The 12,558-nt window shown below is 35.6% G+C and overlaps 1 protein-coding gene across 10 annotated transcripts in view; it reads right to left on the bottom strand.

Annotated features, from left to right (window-relative positions):
* ELP4 (elongator acetyltransferase complex subunit 4) overlaps positions 1-12,558 on the bottom strand; it is a 274,173-nt gene that overhangs the window by 254,181 nt on the left and 7,434 nt on the right. For all 10 annotated transcript variants that reach the window (XM_508351.8, XM_009460184.5, XM_016920616.3 and 7 more), the window contains exon 2: positions 9,518-9,553. In XM_508351.8, coding sequence (XP_508351.4) covers positions 9,518-9,553 — 36 coding nt within the window. The remainder of the gene's footprint in view (positions 1-9,517; positions 9,554-12,558) is intronic.

The following is a 12,558-nucleotide window of genomic DNA, read 5'->3' as shown; positions in this document are numbered from 1 at the left end:
TTTGATGGGCTTGCAGGTTCTAGAGGTTAGCAGGGAATTGGCTGGGAAACAGGAATGTCAAGTTCTGCTTCTTGCAAGCAACTTCAATGTCTACGACTGATGCCCTTGGAGTTGTATCCCCTCACTTGCCTCACTTTTTACCATAAATGTTGTACTCCTGCTTTCTCCAGCCCTTGAGTTTATTGCCTGGTAACAGCAGTGACGGTGGTGGAGATATGAGGAAGTATCTGTGCTAGTTCTTTGGGCCTGCCAGGAGGTGGCTGACCCCAATTGTGGGAAAGGGAAAACTTAAGACCTTGTCTTCTTTTTCTCACTGTCGGTATGTGAGAACTCACCAATTCTAGGGTACTCAACATGTGGTTAAAAAACAGCAAATAGCTAATATTATTGAGCACTAACTCTATACTAAACACTGCACTGCACTTCTCATGCATTGGTTTATTTAATACTCATAATAACTTTTTTTTTTTTTCAGATGGAGTGTCACTCTGTCACGCAGGCTGGAGTGCAGTGGCATATTGACTCACTGCAAAAAAAAAAAAAAATATATATATATATATATACACACACACATAGCCAAACACAAATTTTCATGTAATTTCAGGGAGTTAAGAGATCTCCCAAAGTTCCATTCCGGATCCTCAAGTATAAACCTGGGCAATCTGCCATTTGTCTATGACAACACTAAAACACACACTGAATAAAACAGTTAAATAATGTTGAAAAATCCTAAATCTTTTTCTCTAGCCTAAATTTCATGCCAGAAAATCCAACTTTCTATTAGGTTGAATGCCTTGGGTTTTTCACTAGTACCTAAAAGTCATTATGTTTAAACTGAATTATTTACCTCACCTCAATATTTGCTCATTCTTTTCCTTTTCTAACTTCACTTAATGGTACTAATTCTAAACTTTCCCAGGATAAAAATCTGGGAATCATCCTACCTTCTGTCTCTCCTTCATCACCTACACATGTATATAGCACAGAAATAGAAATTGGCTTTCTTAAGAGGTACCTATTAAATGAGGAAAAATGTAGGAAAATGGTGTTTCATATCAGAGCAGTCTAAGCATAACCCGTTAAACATTTAGAATCTAATATACATACTGAAATACAGAAGTAGAAAAGTAAAATAGCAAATTTATGACAAAAGTCTTAAAAGTATAGTAACAAACATCACCTCATGTTTAGATTAGGGCAATGAGGAGTTTCCATTACTTCAAATTTTACTTTATTTCTGCAGTGTATCCATCATAATATTTCTTAATTGCTCAAAACACTCCATGACTATCTATTTCTTACCAATATAATTTAATTGCCTTTACCCAGGCTTTCAAATCACTCATTTATTCATTATGCTCCTACATGGCTCCCATGGTTATAGAGTTTACAGTCTATTAAATAAGTAATCACGATCAGGCAATTTCATGATTACCTGATGTAAAAAATGTGTAGTAAGTGCCATGATAAGGTAAATAAAGACTACTACAGAAGTATACAGAAGGAATACTGAGTGTAGGTAAAGGGAAGGAAAGCAGTAGTTAAGGAAAACTTTCTGGAAGAAATGTCCAACTGGAGACTTCAAAAACAATTAAGAGGAAAATAAAAGGCAGCAAGAAAGAACATAAGCAAAGGTCTAGAGACAGGAGAGAATGGAATTAAAAGCTCAGAATGATAAACACAAAGTATGAGGAAGAATAGTGAGAGGATGAGAAGAGAGAAGGCTAAAGTGAATCAGCAGTGGCAGATTGTTAAAGGCCTTATAGTCAGAAGTTAAGAAGCTTAGATCTTATGTTAAGATCAACAAGGAGCACAGAAAGGTCTTAAGCCAAGATATACTATGATTAGCTTCTCATATTAGAAAGTGCATTCTGGCAACATTATGATAATGAACTGAGGCAAGGGAAATACCTGTTATGCCAGTTTCAGTGAGGTTATTGATTATGGCCTGAATTGGGGTAGTGGCAGCAAAGATGAAGAACAGACAAAATTAACACAATATTTAAAGGATAAAAGTCATTAGGATTTAATGTTTTCTGGATGTATGAGAGACAAGCGTGTCACTCAGGTCTCTGGCATGTGTCACCTGTTAGATTCAATAATCCAGAGTCCATAGGAAGAGAAACAGATATCGAAGAATGCAGCAGAATTTGGAGGTAGGGAAAGCTTCAAACACATTGATTTTGAGATGTCTATAAGATATTTAGGAGGAAATGTTGAATAGGGGGTTAAATATGCTCTCTGCATTTCTCTATGTATTCTATATATATAGCGATGTCTGGAGATTACTGATTATTTTTATTCCCTGTTCATTCTAGTTATGGCAGGGACTGAGACCTTTCAGGAGAATATGTAGCACTAGAAGAGGGAATAGGATACCATCATTTGAAATAAAGCCAAAGGAATCTTTAAAAACATAAGCAGAATGAGAGGGAAAATCAGAACAGAATGTTACAAAAGAAGAAAGGAAGGGAGTACTTCAAGAAAAGAGTGATTAACAACATCAAGTGCAACAGACATTAAAAAGGAAGAGGGCTGACAAGTATCCTCTAGGTTTAGCAGTGAGAAAGTCATTAAGGTGGTTTCAGTGAAATGGTAGTATTTGAGGTAGATTGATGAATGACTGAAATATTACAAAATATGTAAGTACAGACTATACAAAAGGCTTGGCTATGAAAGGGAAGAGAAAAAGCAATAGTGGAGAAAGGGATAGGGTTAAGAGGGAAGATTTTTTTCCCCTTGTTTTTAAATAAAGCTTAAAAATAGATTTGAGTACGGTTAAAGTACACATTGAAAAGAACTAATATAGTGGAAGAGATTAAAGATAAGGAGAGAAGGGAAATTGATATTGCTAGGTCCTTCAAAAGTTAGAATGAGATGATATTTAAAGTACAGATGAAAGATGATTCTCAAATAGGAGAAGGCACAGTATATCTTTGCATTTGTGAATAGAGGTAAGTTTTGAGGATTGATTTTAGGAACTTGGGTGAATTCTCCTCTGATAAAACTGTATTTTTTTTCTGTGTGACACAACTGTAAGTTATTTCAGAGGATTAGGATAAAGTAATATACTATGTTAGATGTTTGAAGACATCTTGTTTGATGTCTTCATAGCAGTATACTATGTTAGATGTTTGAAGGTTTAAAAGGCCACTGAGATTACTGAAAATAAAAAAGAGGTGACTAGATTTATACAAAAGTTTTCTGGCCAGTGTTGAAAGCCTACTTGACGTTAGAGATCAGGATAGTCTCCAATAAATAATAAAAATAACTAAGAAGTCAATATATGGCAGCAATGAGACGATATAGAAGGTGGAACAGCCCCAGAAGGGATTTTTAAGATAAGTTATCATGTTTTAGTATAAAATGAGAAATTTGATTGTGAATCTCAGCTACCATATATGTGATCTTGGGCAAGTTACTTAGCTTCTCTCAAAGCTTCAATTTCATTACCTATAAAATAAAGACACTTCCTCTCATTGTTGTGAAATTACATGATACAATACATGTCAATGGCTTAGCATGATGCCCAGCACACAGTACATCCTCAATAAATGTTAAATGTTTCAATAAAATATTTAAGGATAAGATTTTAGGATATCAGAGTTTATTTTACATGAAATAGGTGTTATAGAGGGCAAACTGGAAAGGTCTGGAAGAGAAGGAAATAGGAAATTGAGTTTAAAGAGAAAAATACGGAGTATTATAGAGATAAAAGACCAGACCATTGGAACAGCTTAATTAGATTTGGTCTTAATTTGGTTTTAGATAATGACCAAAGATAACGAGGAGGTAAAGCATGATAGATTTGGCTGGCCATAAAGTTAAACAAACAAAAATCCTAGGAGTGGATTACAGGTATACAGCCTAGTCTTTACACACTATTGTTCTGGGGACTGGTATAAGGGTCCTTAAGCCTTACAGTGTGAATTCTACAAGCAGGTAGTTGAAGCAAGAGATCCAGGGGAAGAAGGCCAAACTTACCTTCTCACTAGTCCTAAATATGTACTCTCTCTACTTTAGAAGGACCTAGTTATTACATAAGCATACTCTGTTGATATCCTCTATTGTGTACTGATTGTTTTCCATATGAGCAATTTTTTTTCTTCATCACTCCTTTCTACCCATACTTTGATTCAATTTAAGTCTTTTTCATACTTCTTATATCGGCATGTTATATATGTACTGTTCATGGTTATTCCATATGCAACCAATATCCAGAGATTTATCTTGCCTAACAGTGCTGAACACATTGTAAGAGCTTAAATGCTTCAGGACTAAAGATCAGGTGGTTCTACTAAAGGACTGCACTGATATCAGTTGTCCTATTTCAGTCCTTTAACAAAGTTCTACTACTCTAAAGTAAGTTTAGTAGAATATCAAATATAGTAACACAAAACAGCGATTGGCAAAATTTTTCTTAAGGAATCAGAAAGCAAGTATTTTAGGCCTTGTGATTCATACAGTTTCTGTTACAACTAATCAACACTGTACTTGTGGCACAAAAGAAGCTGTAGACAATGTGCACATGAATAAGCACAGCTGTATTCTAATAAAATTTTATTTACAAAAATAGGTGACCAGCTAGCAGGCCAATTCCTGCATAGAAAAAAGCTCAGAATTTTTATTTTCTTTTTGAGACAGGGTTTCGCTCTATCACCCAAGCTGGAGTCCAGTGGCATGATCACTGCAGCTTTAACCTCCTTTGCTCAATCACTCCTCCCACCTCAGCCTCCCGAGTAGCTGGGACTACAGGTACATGCCACCACACCCAGTTAATTTTTGTATTTTTTTGTAGAAACAGGGTTTTGCCATGTTGCCCAGGCTGGTTAGCTCAGAATTTATTGCATGATGTAGAAGAATAATATAGCTTAGCAAATTCAGAAAGGTTGAAGATGACTGACAAGAAATACTATAATATTCTGTGAGGACTATTAAGAGTGCTTAGTTTTTGCTATTACAGGAAATAATATGATTTAAAATTATGAAAAGTGTGGTGAACACATTCTAAGGTGGTCCCTATGATTCCTGTCTCCTGGTATTCATGCCTTTGTGTATCTCTTCCCCTTGATTGCAGCAGAATGTGGAACTTGCTTCTAACCAAGAGATTATGGCAAAGATGATGGGATGTCATTTCTGTTATGAAAACCTATAACATTTTGCTGAGGGACATTCTCTCTTCTTGGTTTTGAAGGAATAAGACACCATCTTGTGAGATGCCCTATGGAGAGGGCAGCCTCTGGCTGCCAATCAGCAAGGAGCTGAATGTTGTAAACAACCACATGAGCTTGAAAGCAGATAGTTCCCTTGTCAAGCCTTCAGATGAGAACTCAGCCCTGGCTGACACCTATATTGTAGGCTTGCTGAGGACTCCGTGGGAGTGTGCCTAGATTCCTGACCTACAGAAACTATGAGATAAATAAATCTATGTTGTTTATAAACTGTAAAATTTGTGTTAATATTGTTACACAGAAAAAATATAAAAGTACACTGATAATAGGTTTAATTATCCAAAAGTGTATCATTTATCTCCCATATCTAGAATTAAAATTACATAATTAATGTAAAAGATTAGTTTAAAAAAACACATTGATAAATCTCACCTATTAAATAGGTGACAACTTCTATTAAACCTTTTTGATGCTCAGTATCTTTACAAATAAAGATCCTTTATTTAAAGAGACTGTGTAAACTCTAAATATTTATGCTATCAATTAACTTTTGAAACTTTTAAGGTGTTCCAAATTTACCAATGTAACAGACTGTCAGAAAGTAATATAGATAAAACATCTCAAAGCCTATTCCAGTACTTAAGCATTAAACATTTTAAGAAAAATCTATCTTTGATTTTAAAATCAAATTTTATCTTTGATTTTAAAATCAATTTTTGATTTTATTAATTGACAACCATCTTAAATTTTTAAAGTACACAGTGGGGTCCCTTAGTTCTTCAATTTATTCCTCAGAGAATTTCCTTTCATCTGTTCACATGTATTTATTTTGCTATATTCAGGTCTAGAGTGGACTTATTTTAGGTTTTTCTGGCAGTGCTCATTAGCTCTAGTTTCCATAGTTAAATTGCTACTGAAGCTGTAAATACAGTACTCTGAAAGCCCACACTCATGCACAGGTATGCTTCTACATAAAACTGCCTTGGTAAATGAATAAACTATTTCACAAGAAAATGGTTAAAAAGTTGGAAATCTATAGTAAAATGTTATTAATGTAAATAATCTTCATGTTTTAATTTTCTCTTACTTCTGGAATTTAAAGTTTTTCAGTGATGAGCAATATAGTAATACCATAGGCTCCTAAACACTGAACTAAAATCCTTGTATTTTTATATTTTGAAACTATGCTTCCATATCTTCAAGTGGATTTAATTCATTGTACAAGTCACATAGACTTGGGAATGAAGAAAAGTAGAGAACTGGGGCCAGATGCAGTGGCTCACACCAATCATCCCAGTACTCTGCGGGCTGAGGCAGGAGGACTGCTTGAGGCCTGAAGTTTAAGAACAGCCTGGGCAATATAACAAGGCCCTGTCTCTACCAAAAAAAAAAAATTAATAAATAAAAAATTAGCAGGGCATGGTGGTGTGAGTGCTGTCCCAGCTACTCAGGAGACTGAGAAGGGAAGACTACTTAAGCCCAGGAGTTGGAGGCTGCAGTGAGCTACGATCATGCCGTTGCAGTCCACCTTGGGAAACAGAGCAAGACTCATCTCTTAAAAAAAAAAAAAAAAAAAAGTGGAGAACTTCATCTGCTAATCTAATCTAATTGGACTGGTAAATATTAAAATGTTTGATAACATACAAGTGTTGTCAAGGGTGAGATTAGGGTAAACTGATATAATTGTTGGCTGAAGCATATGACAGTATAACCTTTTGGGAGAGCAATCTAATAATAGCTACAAAATTTAACATGCTGCAATGAAGCAAGTCTATATCTTACAGTTTATTCTAGAATATTTACATATGTGTGCAAAGGTTATACACAAGATTATGCACAATAGCATTGTTAGTAATAGAAAAAGATGGAATTAATTTAAATTTTTCAGTAGAGAACTATTACAATAAATTATGGCACATCTATATAATCAAATCCTATGCAGTTGTTAACAAAAATGAAGTAGTACATCTATATAAGTGTACATAAATTGAGGTCTAAGATGTATTAAGTAGATAAAGCAAGGTGTGAAATGTTCCCATGTATATTACTTACATGGCAATATTTGGGTGGAATACCCAGGACACTGTAATTTCAAGGAACGGAGGCTGAGGATCCGAAAAAGCAACCTAATTTTCTTTACAAACCGTTTTGTATTTTATGTATTTATACCAAACGTGTAAATAATTTTCTCAATAGACACCTTCAGACATTCTTTATTTACCATAAGATACAGTCTTAAAAATGTAACTGAGATAATCATTTCTAGAATTTCTTGATCACAGGTTATTTTTCTCTCTTACATGTAATGTTAGGAATAATTCTGTCTTAAATAGTACTTTAATGACTCATGGGTGACATAAGTATCTCATAAGACATATTTTACTTAGCTTTTATTAAAAATTGTCTACTATCTGGATACTCAGGCACTAAACTCTAGGTAAATTTCCAGAAGATTATATTGTATTGATGTAAGTAAATGACTGGTAAGAAGTTGGCAGGTACTTCACAGCCAAGAGCCAACAGGGAAATTAATGGCTGAGTTGAGAGAACACAGGACCAAAATGATTAAATGGCATAATTTAAGTAAACTAATATATTACATTTTTAATAGCAATATGCTACAACTATATAAACTAACAAATACTGTACACCTGAAGATGTTTTTAACCACTCCCTATATATTGATTTATATTTTAAAGACAAAACTTTTTGACTGGAATGGAGAAATGCTGATCATGTGAAATAAGGATTTTTACAGTGCTGCAACTTTGATCCTTATTGTGCATGAATTTATCAAGGATTCCTTCATGTTGAGAAATCTGAAAATCCATTAAAAGAAAAAATCTCCATAAATGTGAGTTTTACTTTACTACTTGAAACTGCAATAATCTAAAAAGGGATGTAATTCCTATTTTACTGTTTATTGCTATTAAACAAAACATGTGAGAAAACTTTAGAGCATAGTTACAAAAAAAATGGGTTTTGGAATCACACAGAATTCAAGTCCTGGTTCTCAGATTAACTGTGGAATAGTGGGAAAACTACCCCATCCTTGTGAGCCTCATTTCCTCATGTATAAAAGGGAGATAACATGAAGTATATTTAGTATCTTCTGAGGTTGTTGTATTAAGCTAAAAAAAAAAAAACATAATGCACTTTGCATAATGTATGACCAACAGTAAGAGTTAAATAAAAGGCAGCTCTCACTACTACTATTATTACTCTTTAATTATCCAGCATAGATGAGGAATAAAATGTTCTATATAACGTTTTCCTTTACTAGACAAATTCTTACATACATGCCAAATTTTAAGCATCACCACTTTGTATTTTACTCACTCTTGGGGAAAATTCTTCCAAAATACTTTTTTTGTTACCTTAGGGGTCAATAAATAGAAACCAACCTTTTTGGTGCCTGGTACTAATAACTCTGTCTAGATTAACATATTTATTTTATAGTCCCAGTATGGTGATTTCAGGTCATATTACATTTGGAATACTGTATTTAGGTCGGGGCATGATTCAGGAGACAATGAATGCCAGACTAGAAGGTGCATAAAAAGAATAATCAGAACAGTGAGGTGTGTGAAAACCCTAACATATAAAACCAGGTTAAGGAATAACGTCTATTTAGTTTGGAGAATATTTGAGATGAAAAAATAGGTATTTTCAAATATTTTAAGGGTGTCACGTGAAAAACTACGTAAATTTATTCTATATTATATCAGAGGACAAAAGTAGGAACAATAGATATGTTACAGATACATGAATTAAATATTAATATGGCTGCTTTGATTATATAACTGACAAGGTTTATTTCAACTCCGAGATTCTGTGACCTATATATACTAAAAAAGAAGGAAGGCAATTATGGTTATATACTTAAATTAGGACTCTTGCCACTTTAAAGATGAACTAAAATATGATTTACTACTTTGTTACTTTTGTTTCAATAAAAAGATAATGATAAAATGATATGATATATACGATGGACTTGGTATTTCAATTTCCCAAATTGATCCCTGTAATAATCCCACTTTAAATACTGAGGTTCTCCAAAAAAATCAATTCACATTAATTTTAGTCTTTTTTTAAAAATGGAGCACAATGCACTATGAACATTTTTAAGTTATAAGAGCTACATATTCAGATATATTTGCCTAATTTATTTCAAGTTCAGCTCAACATTAGAATTTAAAATAGAACTTAAGTCAATTCCTCTCTAATTTATCTTAACTTCTGTCGTGTTAGTGATTTAAATAATTTTGGAATGGGAATTGGATAAAATGATTATGCACAACAGAAAACAATGATAGAGGAGAGCAAAGCATGTATTTTGTACTAACCAATTAGAAGAACTGTTCCAACGGCTAAACCTCCACCTGGAAATGAAACAAAACCAGAAGAAAATTAATTTACCTTTTCCATTACCTTTAGCATAAAAGTTAGGCTTTATGAAGGAAAGGCACTTCAATAACTTTAAAACAGTAGTTGTGAACAACATTTTAATTACCTTTGCAATACTTTGCTTAAGGTGCTATTATGAAATAATTACGTATTATATGTAATTACACACTACACATTACAATTACTTTTCTTTTTTTTTTTTTTTTGAGATGGAGTCTTGCTCTGTTGATCACGCTGGAGTGCAGTGGCACAATCTCCTCTCAGCTCACTGCAACCTCCCCATCCTGGGTTCAAGCGATTCTCCTGCCTCAGCCTCCTGAGTAGCTGGGATTACAGGTGCCCACTACCACGCCTGGCTAATTTTTGTATTTTTAGTAGAGATGGAGTTTTACCATGTTGGTCAGGCTGGTCTCGAACTCCGGACCTCACGTGATCCACCGGCCTTGGGCTCCCAAAGTGCTGGGATTACAGGCGTGAGCCAGTGAGCCACCAGGCCCGGCCTAAAATTACTACCATAATATACTGTACTATCCTCCTTTCTTCTATGATAGAACCACACAGCATTCAACATAACTGTGGTTAAGGACTCCAATAATGTTATATTTAGCACTTGTTAATAAATTAACTCAATACTCAAGACTTAAATGTGTACAGTAACTTAACTACTACAGAAGTACAACAAAGATTATTATAGAAATTCCACATTAATATTTATCTTCAAATTTAGTAAGACTGAGTAAAGATCTGATAATTAAAGTTAATTCTTTTTTATTATGAATAATATACACAAAGTCTGGACATGCTCTAAATATATTTACAATTTAATAGGAATGTATTTGCCATTTCAAACAAAAAAAGAATATCATCACAAAATACATTTTCGGTATTACTAGACTAGTGTTCTTTTAAATATCTGAATTAGGCTGGGCACAGTGGCTCAGGCCTGTAATCTTAGCACTTTGGGAGGCTGAAGTGGGTGGATCACTTGAGGTCAGGAGTTCAAAACCAGCCTGGACAACATGGTGAAACCCTGTCTGTACTAAAAATACAAAAAAATAAGCTGCATGTGGTGATGCATGCCTATAATCCCAGCTACTCAGGAGGCTGAGAAACGGGAATTTTTTTTTTTTTTTTTTTGAGACAGAGTCTCACTCCGTCACCCAGGCTAGAGTGCATTGGCACAATCTCGGCTCACTGCAACCTCTGCCTCCCGGGTTCAAGTGATTCTCCTGCCTCAGCCTCCCGAGTAGCTGGGATTACAGGTGCCCACCACTACACCCAGCTAATTTTTTGTACTTTTAGTAGAGACGGGGTTTCACTATGTTGCCAAGGCTGGTCTCGAACTCCTGACCTCGTGATTCACCTGCCTGGACTTCCCAAAGTGGTGAGATTACAGGTGTGTGCCACCGTGCCCAGCCTGAGACACGAGAATTTTTTGAACCTGGAAGGCAAGATTGCCGTGAGTTGAGATTGCACCACTGCACTCCAGCCTGGCCAACAGAGTGAGACTCTGTTTCAGGAAAAAAAAAAAAAATCTGAATTATGGTAATATAATCATGAAATATATGAAATACATAATTCAAATGGTGAATCATTAAAAATCAATTTAAAAATTAATTTTATGGCTAGGTGCAGTTGCACACGCCTGTAATCCCAGCACTTTGGGAGGCTGAGGCGGGCGGATCACCTGAAGTCGGGAGTTCGAGACCAGCCTGACCAACATAGTGAAACGCCGTCTCTACTAAAAATACAAAAGTGGATGGGCGTGGTGGCCCATGCCTGTAATCCCAGCTATGCAGGAGGCTGAGGCAGGAGAATCGCTTGAACCAGGAAGGTGGAGGTCGCACTGAGCCGAGATTGTACCATTGCACTCCAGCCTGGGCAACAAGAGCGAAACTCTGTCTCAAAAAAAAAAAAAAAAAAAAAGAAAAAAAAGAATTAAAGAAATTAGCACTACACTAAGACATTTGAGTACTTATACTTTGCTCTTCACTCCATTTGTAAAACTATTAACATTTTGATTAATGTCTCAAACACAAATTCACTTAAAAATTTAAAAAATGAGTATCAAAGAGTAGAAATGTATTTAAAGTATTATTTTAAAAATACTCAAAGTTGGGCCAGGTGCGGTGGCTCACGACTGTAATCCCAGCACTTTGGGAGGCCAAGACGGGTGGATCATGAGGTCAGGAGCTCGAGACCAGCCTGGCCAACATACTGAAATCCAGGCTCTACTAAAAATACAAAAAAAATTAGCTGGGCATGATGGCCGCCGCCTGTAGTCCCAGCTACTTGGGAGGCTGAGGCAGGAGAATTGCTTGAACCCAGGAGGGGGAGGTTGCAGGGAGCTGAGATTGCACCACTGCACTCCAGCCTAGGTGACAGAGTGAGACTCCATTAAAAAAAAAAAATTACTCAAAGTTGTTGGACAACTGGAGTCAATGTTAATTGTTTGTTTTTTGTATACAAATCTGAAAGAAACATTTAGAACACTAATAAAGAACTTTCCACAAAAAAGTTTTGTAGTCACATTTGTCATACAGAAAAACTTAGTAACAAAAGTTCCTTTGATAGGCTGGGCACGGTGGCTCACACCTGCAATCCCAGCACTTTGGAAGGCCGAGGCAGGCAGATCACATAAGCTCAGGTGTTCGAGACCATCCTGGCCAACAAGGTGAAACCCTGTTAGCCAGATGTGGTGGCCCGCTCCTGTAATCCCAGCTATTCGGGGGAGCTGAGGCAGGAGAATCGCTTGAACCCAGGAGTCATAGGTTGCAGTGAGTTGAGATCATGCCACTGCACTCCAACCTGGGCCACAGAGCAAGACTCTGTCTCAAAAAAAAAAAAAGTTCCTTTGATAGTGCTTATTTTTTGCCTTGCAAAAAAGCATAACTATTATGTGTTAAACAGTTTGAAATCTGGTAACATACATGCGCCTAGAATAATATGCAACATGAGACTTGTGCTAAGCGATTTACAG

This window comes from Pan troglodytes, chromosome 9 (assembly GCF_028858775.2).
Source record: "Pan troglodytes isolate AG18354 chromosome 9, NHGRI_mPanTro3-v2.0_pri, whole genome shotgun sequence".
NCBI classification, from domain to species: Eukaryota; Metazoa; Chordata; class Mammalia; order Primates; family Hominidae; genus Pan; species Pan troglodytes.
The sequence above is the reverse complement of the archived record's forward strand: the minus strand, read 5'-3'. Positions and strand labels throughout refer to the sequence as shown.